At 40.1% G+C, this 19,763-nt stretch overlaps 1 protein-coding gene across 3 annotated transcripts in view; it reads right to left on the bottom strand.

Annotated features, from left to right (window-relative positions):
* Positions 1–19,763, bottom strand: part of TTC39A (tetratricopeptide repeat domain 39A) — a 44,442-nt gene that overhangs the window by 2,935 nt on the left and 21,744 nt on the right. For all 3 annotated transcript variants that reach the window (XM_059853842.1, XM_059853841.1, XM_059853844.1), the window contains 11 exons: positions 18,808–18,907; positions 17,866–17,931; positions 11,777–11,885; positions 11,089–11,156; positions 10,900–10,959; positions 10,018–10,179; positions 8,337–8,428; positions 7,261–7,381; positions 4,664–4,775; positions 2,688–2,802; positions 1,881–1,997 (listed from right to left, as the gene is read on the bottom strand). In XM_059853842.1, the coding sequence (XP_059709825.1) occupies positions 1,881–1,997; positions 2,688–2,802; positions 4,664–4,775; positions 7,261–7,381; positions 8,337–8,428; positions 10,018–10,179; positions 10,900–10,959; positions 11,089–11,156; positions 11,777–11,885; positions 17,866–17,931; positions 18,808–18,907 (1,122 nt within the window). The remainder of the gene's footprint in view (positions 1–1,880; positions 1,998–2,687; positions 2,803–4,663; positions 4,776–7,260; positions 7,382–8,336; positions 8,429–10,017; positions 10,180–10,899; positions 10,960–11,088; positions 11,157–11,776; positions 11,886–17,865; positions 17,932–18,807; positions 18,908–19,763) is intronic.

Genomic DNA, 19,763 nt, shown 5'->3' with positions numbered 1-19,763 from the left:
TCCATGCCCATCCTACACCAGCTTACAATTTTATGTATTCAACACCCAAGAGTCTGGCTGAGAAAAGGAGGTGGCCAGGTTCTGCTGTGTGCTGATCCAAAACCCCTTGGAGTTTTTCCTTTAAATGAAATGGATTTAGTCATGCCGAGCCTGTATTTCTCATGAGTACACTGATATTCTTGTTTGTAGTTTACAGTCATACAAATAGAAATATTTCCATGCATCACCAAGCCAAAACTGTTTATCATCTCGTCCCACTCTTTCTCCCAGAGCTGAGGATCCAAGCCAGCAGCAGGACATGGATTTAGGTCAGGCAAATCAAACGTCAGGCACCAGCCAAGCGCTCGCCTGCGCTCCTGCCAACTGCAAAGTGAATTCTGCAGCCCCAGCCCCACCAACTCTCTGCTCTCCCTCTCCTGGCTCCTGAGACATTCAGTGTTGGTAGCTGAAAGCTCATAAACCCTGAGCATTTTAATGCCACAGGTGGAAATGTAAGAGCTGCACCTTTATTTATGACTGACTGAAACAAGGGGGTTTGTAGTGAGGGTAGGTTTGGGGGTTTTTGGGGTTTTTTTGTTTAGTTTGTTTTTTTTTTTTTTCCCAGTCATTGCAGTTTTCAAGAGTTCTTTGAGCACAGCAAGTCTGAGTAACAGCTTTCATACACTGGGCACAGCACATTTTTTAGAGCTGCTGTCTGTTGAGCCAAACCCCTTCTCCTGAGAGGACCTGAGACACTCAGAGCTACCAGGGAAAGATGCAATGGCCAAGCAGCAATGACAGAAGTTCCAGCTGGAATCAGCAGCTCCAAATCATTCATTTCTAGATCTCTTGTTAAGAGAGATTTGAACAAAGGAAATGAGGACAGGAGAGGTGTGTTTTGAGGAACATGAAGCCAACTGAAACACTTTCCACTGCACTTTGCTAATGCAATTTTTGCTGCCCTTAATATCTTCCACGAGTCTACAGAGAACCAGGCTCAGAAGCACAGGAGACTAAAGACTGTAATATTTTAATTTTTGTGCTGACAGGCTTTTGGCATACCCTTTGGTAGACTTGATTTGCTACTCTGACTTGCAGAGTTGGCTGAGTTGGACAAAAAGCAACATAAAAACTCTATGTGACCTCTCTGAGCCAAGGGCAGGCATCACACCTGAGGCAGTGACTCTGCACATCTGGCCTCATTCAGGACCCAGGCAGAGTGAACTACCCTGCTGCTGCTGATGCTTGAAGAGGGGGAGAGCTGTTTGGGTTGGATTTTCTTCCTCCCCATCACTGCCAATATTTTGGCTCAGCAGAGAAATAAAGGTTCAAACAGAGGCAAAACCCATATTTTGTTAATTTTATAATAAAGAACACATGATCAAGTCCAACTTCCCATAAACCTACTTTGCTAGAAAAATCAATCACACAAAACAGTAAAAGCAGTTGCCTTGATGCAGATGAAACAATACAAAGATAACACTAACCTGAAGCATTTTCTTACATGTATTTCATCAAGGAAAGAAAGGCAGTGCTAGCCATCAATTTAAGTAATGCTATTTTAGCCATAACACAGAGCTTTGATTAAATTTAATACATCTTTTATATGAATAAGCAAATAGATTACAAAGATTATTACATTTTGTTACACATGGATTATTTCTTATGGAGCCTTTGACATTCCTATTAAGATAATTAATTTTTTGGCTCTTTTTTCAAGTCCAAGACTGAACAAATGCAACACCTACCACTGGAAAGGTCCAAACCAAAACTAGGGCATGCATGCTCCCATTGGAAAAATGAAATGAGTTTCCATGATATTAATGAAGTTATTCTGCTTCCTCCTAACAAGTGAAACACCAAACTGATCCATCAGACACCAACACAGACTTTTCACTTACTTTGCTTTTTCCAGAAGTTTTATTGCTTCTTCTCTTCTATCCTGGTCCAGATACAGTATTGCCAGCTCCAGCAAGGCATTTGGAATTAGGTAATGGTCATATTTTATCTTCTTCTCACTGCATTGGAAAAGAAATAGCCTAGAGACCTTGAAATGATATATTGTTTCCCTCATTTAACAGCTCCAAACACAAATAAATAGGAGATTAGCTAAGATCAGAAGGAGCAATCAATCTCTATTACAACACTTGTCATGTTCTCTATCTGAAGCTCCCTTCTGGGTTATTAAATGTGTATTTTGCATAAGCATCCTACACAGTATGTATAATCTCAGGATCAGAAAATAATGTCTTTATTATCAGGGAAATGTTAGAGAAGATGACAATATCATGAGCTCTATCCATGTGAGCTGACAAAAAGAGGTGCCATTCACCACATGATGTGCAGCAGGTCCCAGTGTAATCATGCTCCCACCAGTCTCTGCAGAGTGCATTTGTATTTTTGGGTACAGCTTCTTCATGACTGGGAAGAGGAAGGGGGCAGTAAAAGCTAAGTGGTAACTGAAAAATTTTGTGCACCTACAGTTCCCCAAAAAGGAGAAAATACCTCAATTAAAAATTATTTTAAAATAAAATGAAAATTGAAGATTTGAAATTCTTCAACACATGGCTAATAACAGCGGAAATTAAAATTGCAATACCTTGGAGCAAACACTAAAGATACTGCAATCCTCTCCCTTCTATTCATATCATGGCTGCATCTCCTCTTACTTGAAACTCGAGAGCTCTCCTACAGTTATGAAAACTTACTTTAAATAGATGTAATTAAAGTGGTCTTCTGCTTCTGAGATCTTGCCCAAATGCTTGAAGCATAATCCCTTTAACAGCTTTATCACACACCGGTCATCTGCCAGCAGTTCTGTGGCTGCAGGAGGAAGGAAATGGCACATTTTAGAAAACTCTACAACAGAGAAGACTTTCCTGCCTGTAGGGAAACTTTTCAAAGGTATGTGTGAGTACATTCCATGTATGGAAACACAGGAAAGAACTAGTTGGTGAATTTAATTTAATGCAGAGACAAACACATATCAACCTTTTCATAGACTGATTGAACTTTGTCAAAAAAAGCTGATCTTTCCCTCCCTACTCCCACTGAACAGCTATTCCACAGTCTTACTGTTCTAGCACCTAAAAACTAATTTAAGCTAGTATTTTGTATTAGTATTTAGAATTTAGTATTTTGTAAATACTGAAGTCCAATTTACAATCTCTCAACCCTTTGCCTTTATTGCCCTGTACAGCTTTTTTGCTTCCTGACCTATGAAGTCACATGGCCTACTCACGATCAAGAATTCTGTCAATTCTCCACCTTCATTTGGCTAAATAAAATATGTGTAACTTTGCTACCTGTACCTCACATCTTACCATACCTTCTGTGGAGTTTATACTTCTGAGACCCCAGAGTCTTTCCAGCTTCACCTAGATCAAAACCTTTACTATCAACACTCTTTCTCCATCAGAAAATTTCTGCATAATGTATATCAAAGAAAACTGCAGGGTTTTTCACAGCCAATCCATATAGGCAGCTTACTCTTACAAGCTTATAGGCAAAAACTTCAGCTTGGTTGCTCATTTCCAAATCATTAAATATGCCTGAAAACAGCAAGTCAATATTTTGAACAGGCAACACTTTAAATTGGTGGCATGTCTCAAATATATCCCACTTTTCAATTACATGTCCTCATAGTGTTCTACAAATATGAATCTGCTACAAATCCCTGCAAAACACAGCATTAGCCACAATCTGCCAACTAAGAAAAAAAAGGGAACAGGGAAATACTTATTTAAAATGATGAAACAAAATGGGTGACAAAGAAGGTGAATAGGTCAAAGGCCTTTTTCTGAGATGTCACCCCTTCACTGAAAATATTTTCCCACTCTCTTTTTCAATTAATTAAAAATAGATAGTTTTAGCCAGTCTTTCAGGCAACCCTTTCAAATCTTGTGTAACTCACTGCACGGAAGTCCAAGGCCCTAGAAAAGACTGCAATGCAGTGTTTTAGCCTATATTACTTTGTCAACAGGGGCTCGATCCTTTTGCAGGAATGTTGTATATAATAGTAGTAAGATCAAATATTGGTCAAGGAAAAACTGACAAATGCTGTGCAGACTGCTTGCACTCCCACAGGAACTGGGAAAGACTGACAAGAAATAAACACCAGTTCAATTTTTCTCATGGATAGCTAATTAGGAGACTGATTAAAAATGTAGTAGCAGAGGCTGTTTCAGTTCAATCCCATATTGTGCTCGTTGACAGGAAGGCCATCCCTGGTGTCCTGGATTTCTGCAGCACACTGGTGACACCAGAACATTCAACCCAAAGGTCACATCACAAACTGACAGCACTTTTAAAACAAAAAGCCAACTCCTCTCCTATTTATCCTTCAAAACTGAGGATAACAAAATCTGAGTATAACAAAGCTTCAGGATCCAAGTAATGAAGTCAATGAATATGCTGATGTTGATCTAACAAAATAAACAGACCTTTATCACATGTCATAAACCATTCCTAACACACACCCGTGGATGGAAAAGTCACTATTACTGCAAATAGTTTCTACCTTAAAAATAAAAAATATTCCTACCTGCAAAAATAGTTTATGGTTTCATTATCTATGTTCCTCCTGTGACCCAATTAACTTCACTAATGAGTGTGTCTCTATTCACAGATAATATCCCTAGCTATTGCAGTGTAAAATAACTGCTTAAACCCTACCACTGGTTACCTGAACTTCTTGCCAATGCTTCTTCTGCTTCATTTAAAGTCTCTAACATGCCTTCTGTTAAGTTGGGACATTTTCCAATTACAGCGTAGCCATTCCAGATATACATCATTTCCTGGGGTCAGGGAGAAATGACAGCACCATTAATTACAGTACTGGATAAATGTAGTTATCAAACACTTCAGTTTATCTCTTCATGATGAAAAAGTTACAGGTTCCTTAAATAAACTCAGTTTGTCAAAATGTATTTTCATTGCAACTAAAAACTTGTTACACAGTTTATCAGAACAAATTAGCCCTGGAAGATACCTCAAGAGCCACTTACTGCAAACAATGCAAAGGAAATTGCTTGAACAGAATGCAAACACATTTTCACTCATAGAAGAAGGCAAGTACCAACAAAACAGACTTAGAACATTCACAGCACATGGCTAATTGTCCCTTCATTAAGGTCTCCTCTTGTTTTTCAATTCTATCCTAGCAAAGGCAGTAATACCCATAAATAACTGCAATGCACTGCATCCACAGAAAAATTATTAAATCTCAGGACAGCCAAACCAAACAAAAAGAAAACCAAACCCTCTAACCTTTAATCCAAGTTTCAAACAAACAGACAGAATTTTAAATCGGAACTGTAAACTTCTTACATTCCTCAGGTTTGTTTGATGTTCCCAAAGAAAGCAACTTCTTTATTATTCAACTGTCCTTAGAGTAAGTTTTATCAAAAACTATTGGCTGAATTCCTATTTGCTATTGGAGTTCTTGGAGTATATCACCAAATGTGCCCATTGCTACTACCAATCACAAAGCAAAAGATTAAAATATTATACAGACTTACAATTGGCCTTCATGACATTATTTAATCATAAAAATCACAGAACATCCTGAGCTGGAAGGGACCCACCAGGATTGTTGAGTCCAGCCCAAGAGCATCCCAAGAACCCCATCCTGTGCCTGAGAGTGTTGTCTAAAAACTTCTCGAGCTCTGTCAGGCAGGTGCTGTGACCATTCCCTGGGGAGCCTGTTCAGTGTCCAGTCACCCTCTGGGGTGGTTGAACCTTTACCTAATATCCATCCTAAACCTTCCCTGACACAGCTTCGTGTCATTCCGTCAGGCCCTGTCACTGCTCACCAGAGAGAAGAGATCAGTGTGGGATATATTTATTCTATTTATTTACATGACCTTATCTGCGGGTGATAATTTAAAGCACTTGGATAAAATTTCTATATAGAACAACTGAATTGTGGAACTGTAGCACAAAAAGCTGTCAGGCTAGAATAGCTGAAACAGCATGTTAACCCCAGTCACTGTTGCTTTCACCATCTGGTCTCTGTTGATTGGAAAACATGTGCTGAGCTTACTGGACCTAGTGCAGATTCGTTAACATGGTTTTCAAACCACATTCATTCAAGCTAAATCTCCGAGCTAAGACTTGCTTGAGGACTCATTCCTTCCAGCAAGTCTCCTGATAATGAAAAGAAAAATCCTGGAGATGAGATTCTGTTCCCAATTCCACATCCATAAAGTGCTTTTGTCTGTTCAGCTGCGGCATCTGCTGCCTCGGAAACGCAACTGCATGGCAGCCAAGGATGGGTGCCCGGCCTGAGAGCTCCTGCTACAGAAACCTGCTCAGCAAAACCCCAGCAGCACAGCCCAGCCAAACCCCAGTGTACACTCCTTCCTCTCTGAAACCTGAGAGGCACATCAAAGTAACCTAATTATTTCTCTCACTTCAGTCTTACTAGTGGAAAGTGGCCCCTGCTGAATACCCATGCTCTGTAGCAACTATTTCAGTGTCACATACTCCTGGTGGGCTGTGGAGTGGTCTCCAAGAGGTTCTCCCTGTTCTGGCATTTTCTTAAAGAATATTTACTAATTCTCCATCTCCTTCTTAAAAACACAACAGCTGAAAGTGCTGCAAGTGTTAACACCACTGCACTTGGCAAATGCCTGGACTCAAAAACCTTTTATGTCCTTTTTCATTATGTTCTTTGCAGACAGATTTTTCTAAGTGCAATGGGTACCTCATGCAAGTGGCCACAGGGAACAGACCACTATTACAAGGGAAAAAAAAATTAATTGCAGTGGTTTTCTGGGGTGGCCAAAGGAGTCAGTTTTTTCTCCCCAGCACCCATGAGCTGCTCTGGAGAGCACCAAGCTGCAAACATTCAGGAGCACATTAAACAGCTCCTTACATGCAGTGCCTAAACCTTCCATTGTTTCCTTGACACCACCCCTCCTTGTACCTTATAGTGCTCTGTTAGCAAGTGACACGACAGAAGAGACCCAGGGCAAAGTTCCTCCAAAGGGGACCAAAAGAAAGCTGTTGGGAGCACGCTGCTCTATAGCTGGAATAATGAGTTACACATGCAACACATTTACGTGTCACAAACAGCTGGCTGAGTTCCCTGTGGCTGGTGCATGCCCCAGTTTTACAGCATTCCTTGCATTCATCTGGCTTTGCTTTGGGAACATTCCAGTCTCCTGCAGAGGTTTCACCTTAGAAACACGGAAAGATACTATTCCAATTATCTCTGGTTTATTTCTCTAAATTACAAAATTGTTAAAGAGGGGGTGTGTGTGGATATTTCTTACTTACCAAAGGTGGGACAGGCAAAGGAATGGGGTTTGAAGAAAGATACCGTCGTGCTTTCCGAATTGCAAACTTTTCTGTGGGCAGAGATTTCCCCGCAATTTTCAGTTTCAGGCTGGGAACAATCCTGAAAGTTTAAAGGAAAATGTAAGGAATTTTTCCCGGTGAACGTCTGAGATGAAGACATTCAAACTTAAAAACAAACAAACAAACAAACAAAAAAATCAAATCAAGGAGAACTTTAAAAAGCTGTTACACACTGGGCTACTGCTACCTCGGGGAAGCTGAGCAATACATACTCACAAAAGCTGTCTTTATGCAGGGCACGTTTATCTCTAGGCTTCCTCTTTAATCAAGCAGGAGGAGAGGGACTCTTCCCCACTGAAAGATTAAATTAGATGATGCACCTGACTTATAAAGGGCTCATCTCTCTTCACAGACTACGAAAGAGGCAAACTAGCTTTTGTCTCCCCATTCTCCCAAAGACTAAAACTATTCACTCCATAATGGATTTCAAATTCAGTGAAATCTGTTTATGATTACAAAAGACAGAGAAAACTTGAAAAGAGTAATGTAATCACATTTAAAAAATTAGATTTCATATAAAAATTGTAAACCCTAAAGTAACCAAATTTTCTTTGCCCCAGCAAGCCTTTTTGAGCTTAAACATTACATTAACACAGTGAGGTTATCTCATGCATTTATAATGCATAGATTCACCTGCCCATTTAATTATTTCTTACTTCTCTGAGACTCAGAACCCAAGAATCAAGTTGTGCTGATGTTCCCACTAAGGAAGAACACATCTTGCAGCAAAATCCATTGAAGGCTTTCACATCTTACATTCCATTTTGATTAAAGGAAGCAAGTGAAAAAGAATGTATTACATGGAACAGCAGCAGCACTGTATGGCCAGGAGAAATCTGCTGTCTAAACTCAGGATCCACTTTAGTCTAAAGGATGTTTAACTCTGCAATTTCTTACCAATCCAATGCTATTTGCATGATGATTTTGCCTCTGTTCCCCCAGCACTGACATGAAAAGATAGTAAATTGTTGTAACTGTGAGTTTGCAAATTTTACCTAAATAATTCAACTTCGCTGTCTCCAAAAGGACTGCAGTCATCTGGTCCAAACATACTGAGATAAGCAGCTTTCATGTAAATGTAAGTAGCCTGCAAATGCAATGAAGAATATCTATATAGAAAAATGAATTCACAGCATCACCTTTATTCACATAAAGCAACATAAAGGGAAGAAGTTGCTGCTTTTGCTCACAGTCTTACAAAAATTTAAGTAAGAGATAAGTATTTTAGAAAGTGAGTATAGAATATTGTTTTTAAATCATGTATGTGTTTGCTTAGTATGTATCAGCTTATAGTTTATGTCCAAATTCCAAGAACAAATCTCATGCTTGAGTAAAGTAAGTTTTTAATACTCTTAGGAACACATGCTAGAAAACCTAAGATAAGGTCATGCTCAGAGAAAAAACCTAATAATATAGAGTCTCTGTGTCCCATCACAACTTGGTAAGATATCCCAAATAGTAAGTTCTAGGAAACAGTCACTGCCTGGAGTTCAGGAGAGCAGACTTTGGCCTCTTCAGGGATCTGTGTGGTAGAGTACCACAAGATAAAACCCTGGAGGGAAGAGGGGTCCATGAAATCTGGTTAATACTCAAGGATCCCTTCCTCCAAGCCCAGGAGAAATGCATCCCAAAAAAAAGAGGAAGTCAGGCAAAAACTCCTGGAGGCCCACATAGGTGAAAAAGGATATCCTGAACAAACTCAAAACACAAAAAGGAAAACCTACAGAGGGTGAAGGGAAGGACAGGTAGCCTGGGAGGAATACAGAGAAATTGTCTGAACGGCCAGGGATCAGCTTAGGAAAACTTAAGCCCCATGTATGGTCAGGGATGGAAAGATCATCAGGGAAAGACTCTACAGGTATGCTCGTGATACTAGAGAAAATGTGGGCCCTCTCTGGAAGAAAGCAGGAAACAAGCTTACCCAGGATCTGGAGAAGACTGAGGAACTCTTTTTTTCCTCAGGCTTCACCATCAAGTGTCCCAGCCTCCCTGCCCAAGTCACAGAAAGCAAAGGCAGAGAATGTGAGATGAACTGCCCAGGGCAGGAGAAGTTTGAGTTCAAGAACATCTAATGAACCTGAAGGGGCAAAGCTCATGGATCCTGAGGGAACTGGGGAATGACGTTGCTAAGCCCCTACCCGGCATATCTGTGAAGTCAACCCAGCTCAGGAAAATTCCCACTAACTGGAATAGGGAAAATATTTTTTAAAAGGCAAAAAGGGAAGAGAAAGGGAGGAGAGCTACCAGGCTTCTGGATTGAAGAGCTCCTCCTTTCCAGATGCACAGGGATACAGGCGCCACTTCTAATTGTATTTATTACCCTGGAGGCACCACTGTGGCTAACCTCACTCACCAGCAGAAGAGCTTTTATCCACAGCATAATGAAAGAAATGGCAACTTGCACCATTAATTGCAACATCTGATGACACAACCAGTCAATACACAGCATCTTTAACAAGTTGCTCTTCATCTACCAGTTGGGCCCAAAAGATTTGTGCTTGCCCACCATCTGCTCAGATTTGGATGTCTGCAATTCACATCATTCTGCAGCAGTCACAGCAGGCCAGGTTTTATTTTATAGTCTACACCTTCAAAGCTACAAAAAAATCAACTCAATTTACTTGAAAGTTAGTAGATACTACAAGGCCTCCTGCCCTCCTGTTCTGCTGAACTTACCTTTGACCAAGTGTTTTCCTTGCTCAGCAGGTCTGCATAGAAAAAAGCCATCTTCCACTGGCGCTTGTAGGTGAAGCACCACATCAGCTCCCAGTAGCACATGTGATGAAACTGCTTCCAGTACTGCTGAGCTTCGCAGCATTCCTCGTACCTATTGACTGCCTGCACACAGAGATTTCCAAACACTGCCTTAGTCAGGTGTAAATGCACAGACAGGGGAGCTGTAACACACACTGGGCCTCCAGGATCTGCCTGCATGGCTGCTGCAGCTTTCAAATTATTGCCAGCCCAGTGTTTCCCAAAACCCTATCTGTTTGATTTTCCCAAGAGATTCCTGGCTACACGGTCATCCTGGTGCTAGCAAGTTTACCCTGCCACAGAGCTCCCCATTCCTTAAAGTTATGTTTCTAAGCATACTCAAAATGAATGTTTGTGTCTTGGGAAATTAGGAAACTAAAGGCAAAGGACAGATGCTCAGCTGACATTTATTGCTGCACTTCCATGGATTTCAAGATAGCTACTGCCCTGCACACCAGCTGATACTCTGTCTCAGAGTGTTTTGGGCATGCATTTTTTATCTTAATAATTTTTTCAAGTCTCATTAAAGATACAATCTGCCGCAGGATGGGAAAGACAATGATAAAATTGTGTCATTAATCCTGGTGGACTACATTTATCACCAGAAATTGAGAGGGGTAGCAAAATGAGGTGGAGAAACAAGTCAAAATAGCGTACAAAATTCCTGTTTGTAATTCAATAAACTACGAATTACATATAGGCCAAAGCCAGAGGAAGCATTAGCCAAAAAGGAAAGAACATTCCTGGAGGAATTTTTCCAAAGCTTTTGAAATTTACTTTCTCAAGAGTGAAATGATTACTTACCGCATCAATATTACCCTTTAGTGTTTCTATCCTGCCTGCAAAAAACAGGAATATGGCTCCCTGTAATAAATAATAATAAAAACACAAGTATTCTATAACAGTTTTCAATCTGGCCATACAGTCTAAATCTTTGATATCTGGCATGAAAACATTAAATGACCACACCAAATAAATTATGATTCATTTTACCTTTGGATAGCGTGCCAAGTAAGGCTTAAGTAGTTTTTCTGCCTCCTCAACATTTCCTTTTCCTGTCCCTAGAATGTGAAAAAATCCAAGCGATAAAAATAGTTAGAAAACAAAGCAAAAAAAGAGAACAGGAATGCAAGGTACTGATTTTCCATCCTCAAATGGCCAACATGTTGGCTCCTCTCTCCACTAAGTAAAGCATAAATACAGGTTGGTGCTGCACTAAGGCAGCAGCAGGAAGCCCTGAAAACATTGTGCTTCCTGACTTGAAAACTCAGGCACAGACAAACCCATTTTGTGGAATGATTTAGCAGGAGATAACACAGAAGTACACATTAGAGGGAAGCTGTCACCTCCCAAAGAAAATCCAATGTCAACAAAGCAATTATCACTTACAGCCATTATTTTAACATCCCCAACAATGCACCTGGCTAAAACAGATTTCAGTTCTCACAACTTTCTTGGCCATCCCCAGTATCTCCCTTCTCACCTGTTAAAAAAACTTCCATCTTGAAAATTAAAACACACTCTTCAGTTATGATTACTGTAAAATGGCCCACAAATGACCTACATTTAATCTGGTTACAAACAAACTATTCACCAACAAGCAGGTGATGGAATCATCTTTTTTCCCATTTGTGTCCCACAAAAACTAATCAAATCCAAGAGTTATTATAAACAATCTTACCTAACACAAAGGTCATGAAAGTATGATAGCAAAGCAACAGCATGGTACACAGCACCGACCTAAAGCTGTATGATGATGCTCCCTCTTGAAGCTGCAGCAGACCATGTTCCTGTGCAAACACAGGGAGGGGGACAAGGTGTTGGGAAAGAGCCAGGGCTGTGTTTTGCTGGCTTAACTTCTGCAGCATCAGCTACAGATATCTCACTCACCAAATTCCCTAAAAGGCACTGAAAAATTCCTCAAAAGGCACTGATTGCTTATACAGCAATTAAAAGATAAAAATACACCTATTCATTTATCTAATAGTTTTTCATGGAGTTACTGCTTAGCCTGGAAAACACCTGGTGACAGAGCAGCAACTTGGGATGTATGGTTAACGTAAGAAAACAAGAGACAACTTATCACTCTGATCCAAGTGCTGCTAAACAGCATTCCAGAAACAAAACACAGGGTTCTGAAAACAAAAAAAACCAAAAAAACACCACACATCAACATTGTACAATGTATTCCTGTTTGCTGTGGTTCACGGCACAGAAGAGTTAAAGGTATCAAGAAAATAAAATCTGCAATGAACAGAGGAAAATAAGTCAGGGCAAAAAGACATTTTAAAGTATGCCAAGAACAAAAGGAGCTTTGCAATGATGTTGGCCCACTACCACCAGTGGAAAATATGATGAAAAGAAGAGAATTGCTGTTCCCTTTGGGAAGAACTAAAGCAATCAAGGATAACACTGTGTTCATAGTCAATGACAGCATGATGGATAACCAGCTTTAGGGATTCAAGTTCCTGAGGCAAAAGCATTAATCAGCCCATTCTAGGACTAGTTCCATGATATCAACAGCAAAAATATAAATATGCAAATGTATCAAACAAGAGATCTGCCTACTTGTAAATATGCACAGTAAGACATCCACTGCGTGCTGGGACAAAATCTGTTTCAAAATTACTCCATCACTGCCCTGGGAGGTCACTGGAACACTATGTGTGTGACTACAAGGACACCTTTTCAAACCAGCTACACTGTAAACAGGAACCCTGAGGGATGTCTACCAGAGGCACCAGGAAAGGCACCAGGGAGAGCCCTCAGAGCATGATCCCAGCACAGATTTACATCTTTTGTGTGTCCTTGTTGACTGAGGGGTGTTGCACCACCACGCCTGTCTTGCTTACTGTGTAAACACTGAAGCCTATAATCATATTCTCATTTTCCTCAGACATCTATTTTTGCACTGAACTAATGTAGTAAATTGTTTTCACATAAATATAGGTGAGGTTGTGATTTTGCTTCTCTTTTTGTTCTGAAAACTCAATGTTTTACATTAATTACTGCTACAAGGAAAAATATGACTCATATTTTCAGATCAATTATTATAACATCTAATTGGGACAAAATAATGAAAATACTGACTTGCATGTCACTACAGAAGAAATTAAAAGATAGTAAAATCATTACAGAAAATCAGTGACTTAATGGAAATCAAGTACTTAGCAAAATAAAACTAGCTTCATTTTTTGCTCAGAGGAAAAGTTTGACTGATACAAATAAGTAACAAAATATTATATATTCAGCTCCTTCAAACTGCCCAGATGAAACTGACAAACATTTGTATTTTTAAAAAGTAGCACTTCAAGGTAGAAGTAAAATAAAACATTCTGTGGAATGAATTCTGGCAAAAAAAATTTCCAAAGTATATTTCCAAAGCACATTTTTTTGCAATGAAAAATCTTCAGGCTTGATATTTCACTGAGCCTTTACTGGCACTAGGCTTTACAGCATTTGGTATCTCCTGTATTATATAAAAATAAATATAAAATGAATGTGAATAGCACTAAGAATGATTCAAACAGACTTTGTTTGTCATATAAAATAATGCAACCTTTGTCAAGGTGATCTCAATTATGTTTTAGTCTCAAAAGCATATTTGAGTGCAGCCAAACACAAAGTTATAATCTGTATGGACAAGGAATGAACCCACACCCATTTAATACAGGACTGCATCCTGGATTGCAGTAAATGGATTAAGAATATTACCCATTCATCAGAAGAGGGCTTAAAATCTGACACCTTTAATTCTAAATTCTTGAACTGAGTTGTTACACAGGCATGAGGAGCTCACGGAGCAAGTTAGTTCACTCTGTGGAATGTCCATAAGCCTATATAGTCTAGCAGAAGTATTAAAGGCTCTTTACTTTTCACTCTGCCACCTGAATATCCCAAACTTTCTGGATTAAAGTAATAACAATCAGTAGAAGACACAGCCTAAATAAAAGAAATCTAGAAGTAGTTGTTATTAATATTTTAATTCTTGCTTGTAGAACACACTGCAGCAAAGCTGCTTCTCCTCAAAAAAAAACCTCTTGCAAACTGCATCTCTTACAATAGGATATCCAGAAAATAGGAATATGAAGGGTGTCACTGGGAGCAATGTTTTACATCCCACATTCCCTAGCTGGCCTCCTGAGGCTCCCTCTGAGCCTGGCTGGGGCACAGGTGCTCCTCCAAGGAAGAGTTTGGCACAGCAGCCTGGATCAGGCACATGAATCACCTTTTCAAGCACCACCCTTTCTCCACAGGGAGCCTACAGGGATTAGCCAACGATCATCACCCAAGGGAGTGCCAGGGGCTGGGCAATGTAAGGCTCTCCAGGATCAGACTGAGGATCTGGGAACCAAATCACAAGCAGCTACTTGAGCCTGAGGAGTAACTCTGCAAACACACTGCACTCACTTGGGGACTGGCACCAGTGAGTACATTATATTTAATTGCCAGCACACACCTTCTAACCATAAATGACCCATAACTATCTCCCACACCTATGACACAACTGATAGAAGCAATCCCAAAACACCAGGAACAAGTCTCCAAACAAAGTCCATTACAGGGCATTTGGTGACAATATAAGACAGACGTCAAGGCAGTAAGTGTTCATAATTTTTCCAGAAAGACATTTTTGTAATTTCCTTAATTGACACTAACACATTTCAGTTTTATTTTCACACAAAACATAAACCACTCTGAAGGATATAAGGTAGAGCACAGGGCAGACATGATCCAGTGTGGTAACTCAGCATTCTGTGCAAGTTCCTCATGACATCCCACAATCTAATTCCCAGGACTGTCACTACATTATATTACATCAGTATCTCACTGATTCAATTCTTGTCCCAAGACACCCAATGCTTTATTCAGGACTCCCCATGTGAGCACTGGGGATTCCCACAGCACTGCAGGATGAACAAGGACAATGCTCAAAATCATTATCAGACAACACTGAGACTGGTTCATATTTATTTCAGCTGCTACTGACTAAAACCCATCAACTTTCCTGAAGCAAAAGTTCTTGGATGTTATTTTTAAATAATTCTTTTAATTAGGGATCTTGACAATGAAAGCAAAGCAGGGTCATTGTTCATGACCCGGGGCCTGATCACACTGGTGCAGGTTTAGCAAGGAGGATGGATACTACTAACAGCTTTACAAAGAACTGACTAACTAAGCTGATAGGACATGTGAATGTAACCCATTACATAATATTATATTTAAGCTTAATTTAAAATTTGAAGAGACCAAAATGCAATACAAAAGAGATGCTTAGTGAGAAACTGGAATTCAATTTATTAGAAATGGACACATCAAGAATATTCTTCAGCTTGGGAAAAATGACCTCCCACATTAAAAAAAAAAAAAAAAATTTGAAAGAAATTGGTTCTGTCTGACAGTTTTCTTGCCTGCTCATGAAATGACGCTGTCATCTGACCCCCTGACAAATTGCACCTAACATATGGTAGGCTCGTGTCAAACTGTTCTACAGTTTAGCAGCACAGCTTTTGTAATCACCTATAAAATAAGCACAGGAGTAAATATTAGCCTGAGACCTGGCAGAGGAGGCAGTGGGGAGGGTTCAGGCTTCCAGGAAGACAGTGCAAGGAGTCTCCTGCTCTCACCTCACTGGTTAGCCACGTTAAACACCCGAGTGCAGACAGGACACACGCTCCACCTACTGCCCAGTGAGGCTGCTGTGCTCCCCAGCACGGGGTGCCTGACTCACCTCTGCCCACGAGGTTCTCCTCTCAAAACTGGGCAAAACTGCACTCAGCTTCACTGCCTGAATGTGGGATCTGTGCTACTAAACACAAATAAGCCCATGATTTCAGTAATGATGCCAGGGAAAGGAGCTTGAACAGTGCAAAGGGCACAGCTGGCACGTCTTGGACCGGAAGGGAACAAACATGGCCTCAAGCTGCTTTTTATATTGTCTTGATCTTATCCCACCTACTATTTTGAGACTCCAGACTGCTGTTAAGTTGATCATGATGTCCACAGTGCCTGCAAATGGCTTAGGAAGTGCTGGAGCTTTGGGCATGTCCTCATTTGCTCTTCCCCATGACATGACTCAGAGATAAAAGAGAGTCCCCAGGGGTAAATGTGCTGGTTTTGAGGCAGGTTGATATCATGGAGGATCACACAAAGCAAATTTATATCCAGTTTTAATAAACACATCACCCACACCAAAATCAAGCTGTCCTGCAGTGCACTACAGTTCTCCCAGGTAATCTGCAAACAGCTCAAGGCACTAACCATGACTCTGCTGCACAATCTGATACTCAGAGTAAGCATTTAAAGGAAAAGACTGCAGCATCAAACACAGGTGCATGAAAATCTCCTGGACAAGTGGAGCACAGATTAATAAACTTTCCTCTCCTCTGTCACTGTTTCTTTTACCCTCTAGACTCTGCCTACTGTCTTGTTGGAAACTTTGGAAAACCTCCTCTGGAAAGGACTGCACATGCAATTGCAATTTTGCTTTTGGCTTTAGGCACCTGACTCACAAATGTTAAATGCAGAAAGACTTTTTTAGGGTGTTAAAATAAATTTTTTAACAAATATATTAATTGCTGATCAATGAACTTTGATCAACATGTTTAATATGTTCCTTTGTATGGTGTGCAAACAACAGGGGTTTTGCTCAAATTTATGGTAATCTAGGTCATGCTTCAGTGAGTTATTAAGGAGCTGTAATAGGAGCTGACTCATCAACACAAATATCAGCCCACTCACAGCCATGCAAGAAATCCCAGGGCCAAATGAAAACTCAACTCGAGGGACAATTTCCATCTGCAGGAGTAAGATGAGCATTCACCAAAGTATTCTCAGAACTCTGCTGGTACATGAATTGCCTTTACATTTCTAAGAGAATATTTGATTTAAATGCTCTGTTGTTGAAACTGACAGGTAGAACTATTTGATTTTTGCCTTTACTGATGTGAAATAGCTCCTGGTCAGCTCCTGGAAATTTCTAAATTGTAATCCACACTCTGCTCCTTGTTCTTAAATAAGACATTTTATTTTCAGATATAAGATCCTTCCTGTAAACCAATAAAATGGTGATGACAGTAATCCACCTGCCATGTAAGGCTTCAGTTCTGATAAAAAAAAGACACTTTTCTCCTTAACACTTGTTTTGTAAATAGAAAGTATTATAAAAGAGTGAGTTTTCTGGTGCTCCATTACTGAACTTCCTTCCTTAAACATCTTGCTCAAACAACGTAAGTCAGACTGTTCTACAGGCAAGAAAGCCCTTACTCCCTTAGGCACGAGAATTTAGGGGCCACACTCAAATTTCCAGTTGCTATTAAAGCAGAAATAAAAGAGATTTTTGTTTTCCCCTGCCATGCAAGAACCTGTCAGGAACATTCAGACCCACAGTGACAGTAACTACCAAGGAAGCTATATAAATATATTCAAGGCTAGGAATACACTTCTGGCTACAGATTTCTGAGCACAAGCTTACATCAAAAGACCAGTAACTAAAAACCTAAATATGTTGACATCCCTGTATTAGCCATTGCTTTTACCATGTTTCACAACTGTTTCAACACTGAACAATGGTATTACAATCTTTGAAGTGCAATAATTCAGAAAAAAATATAAAGCAAAACTGAGCTGCATGAAAACAACAGTGTCACAGTGCACATGTGTGATACCAGCAGGTTACAGCTAATGTGAGGGAGAAAAGAGAAACTCCTGCCTCTGTTTTTTAATTTAAGGGTGAGGGGAACATATCAATAACATGTAATTCACACTTACCTTATTCCCAGAAAATCCAACAAACTCCAGTAATCTCAGAATCCGTGCAGGAAACATGGACAATGTCTACAGAGAAAAATGTAAGAGTTATGCAGTAACAGACTTTCTGCCTTTCAGCTATCAATGGCCCCCTACAGTTTTTCCAAACATAAGAAATAATTAATAAAATTACTAAAATTATCTCTATATGACATTTTTTTCAGGGTAAATGTATACACCTGCTGTATTTTCCATAAAATTTAAACAGAAATATGTTTAATATAGGCACCTTGTGTCTCCAGGATGCCCTACACAGAAATATGTTTACACAGCACATGCTTAGTAACTCCAGTACTTGGATGTTTCAGAAATGCTGGGTTCACACCACACAGTCCATATTTGTTCTTTGTGTAGAAAATCTGATATCTGGGCATGTGCCAGACTCATGCAAAGCAAAAGGAAGCTCCAGGCACTTTCTGCAACCCATCACCCCTTACCATCTCTAGGTCAGTCTCTCCCCAGGAACCATCCTGCACCATTTGCTCATCTGCTTTTTGGCCAGAACACAAGCAACAACAGCCAACAGTGGCTGGGGCAGCACCTCAAACTTCATTCATGTACCCCCCCCGCCTTCCAACTGCCCTGCTAACAGCCTGGATCCTGGCAGTTTTCCAAGTGCCAGGTAATGAGTAAGTGGAATTTAACAGGCAGAGGCAACTGGTGCTCCTGGGTAAGGCTTCTCTGGACCCTCACACCACACTGTGGGCAGCAATCTCTTGATTTCTGAAGTGTTATTATCTGATGTGCTCAGACCAGACACTGGGATCCTGCACTGTCAGAGCACACACCTAATTTTAACCACATGATCAGTATGATGCCAGTGGAACTTCTCAGGAATTCTAGTTAGGGTCATTTTCAGGAGGTAGCAGGGAAGCAGCTCGGGATGAGAGTGTCGGTACATACCAGGTTAAATGCTCCAACTCCAAGTTTTACACCTCCCTCAAAATGCAGATGGTTCTCTCCTTTGACATAATGTGGGGACTGTATGAGACTGTCCAACTCCCTGGAAATGCACAAGATTCTGTTACAGTGTCAGTAAATAACATGACTAATTATAATTCAGTAAGAAAGTAACCCCATTACCCTGAACTACAGAGCAGTTTAAAAAAGGCCTATTTGTCCTCTCACTCAAGTGAACAACATCTACATTTTGCTGGATTTATCAACAAATAATTTCTGTCACATTACTATCCATTAAAAACCATGGAATCCTGGAGAGGAATTCTTGTCAATCAGACACAGTCAATATTCAACCACATTTCAGCCTGAAAATGTTTCAAGGAGGGCTGTTGGGAGCATCACCAAACTTTGCCACTACAAAAAGAGATGATGGACCAGGGCATGAGACTTAAATTTAAATTAGCAAATTTGACTTGAGTTTCACTAATCCCTAGATTAAGTGCATGTTCAAAAGAATAGTTTGTTTTACATAGGAAAAGACAACTGTAATAATGATTCTAAAATGGGAAGATGCATCAGAAATTACTTTCACTCATTTTTCTAACTTTTATAGGTCTCAGCTTTGTAGTGTCTCTTTATTTCCCATGTAATCCAGCTCAGCTTAAAATCAATTTGCCTCCAAGCTTTCTATAGCTATGTGATTTTTACACTACTGTCTTAGTTTATTTTGTTAATTATTAGGAGAGGAAAAACTTTGGAAAAAATGGAAGAATGTATTTGTGCTCAGACTGTCACATGTTTTTGACTGGTTGTTGCCAACAGACTCAGCACTATTCCCTGTAAGTGCAGTCTTCTGGATCTGCATTTACAGCCACCTTCAACCCACACAAACATGGACACTGACATCTCTCTCCCTTCCAGTGGACTTCTGGAGAACCTGGACTTGATGCTGTTTTGTG

The sequence above is a fragment of the Haemorhous mexicanus genome, chromosome 9 (assembly GCF_027477595.1).
Source record: "Haemorhous mexicanus isolate bHaeMex1 chromosome 9, bHaeMex1.pri, whole genome shotgun sequence".
Taxonomy (NCBI): domain Eukaryota; kingdom Metazoa; phylum Chordata; class Aves; order Passeriformes; family Fringillidae; genus Haemorhous; species Haemorhous mexicanus.
This window is presented reverse-complemented; position numbering and strand designations above follow the sequence as displayed.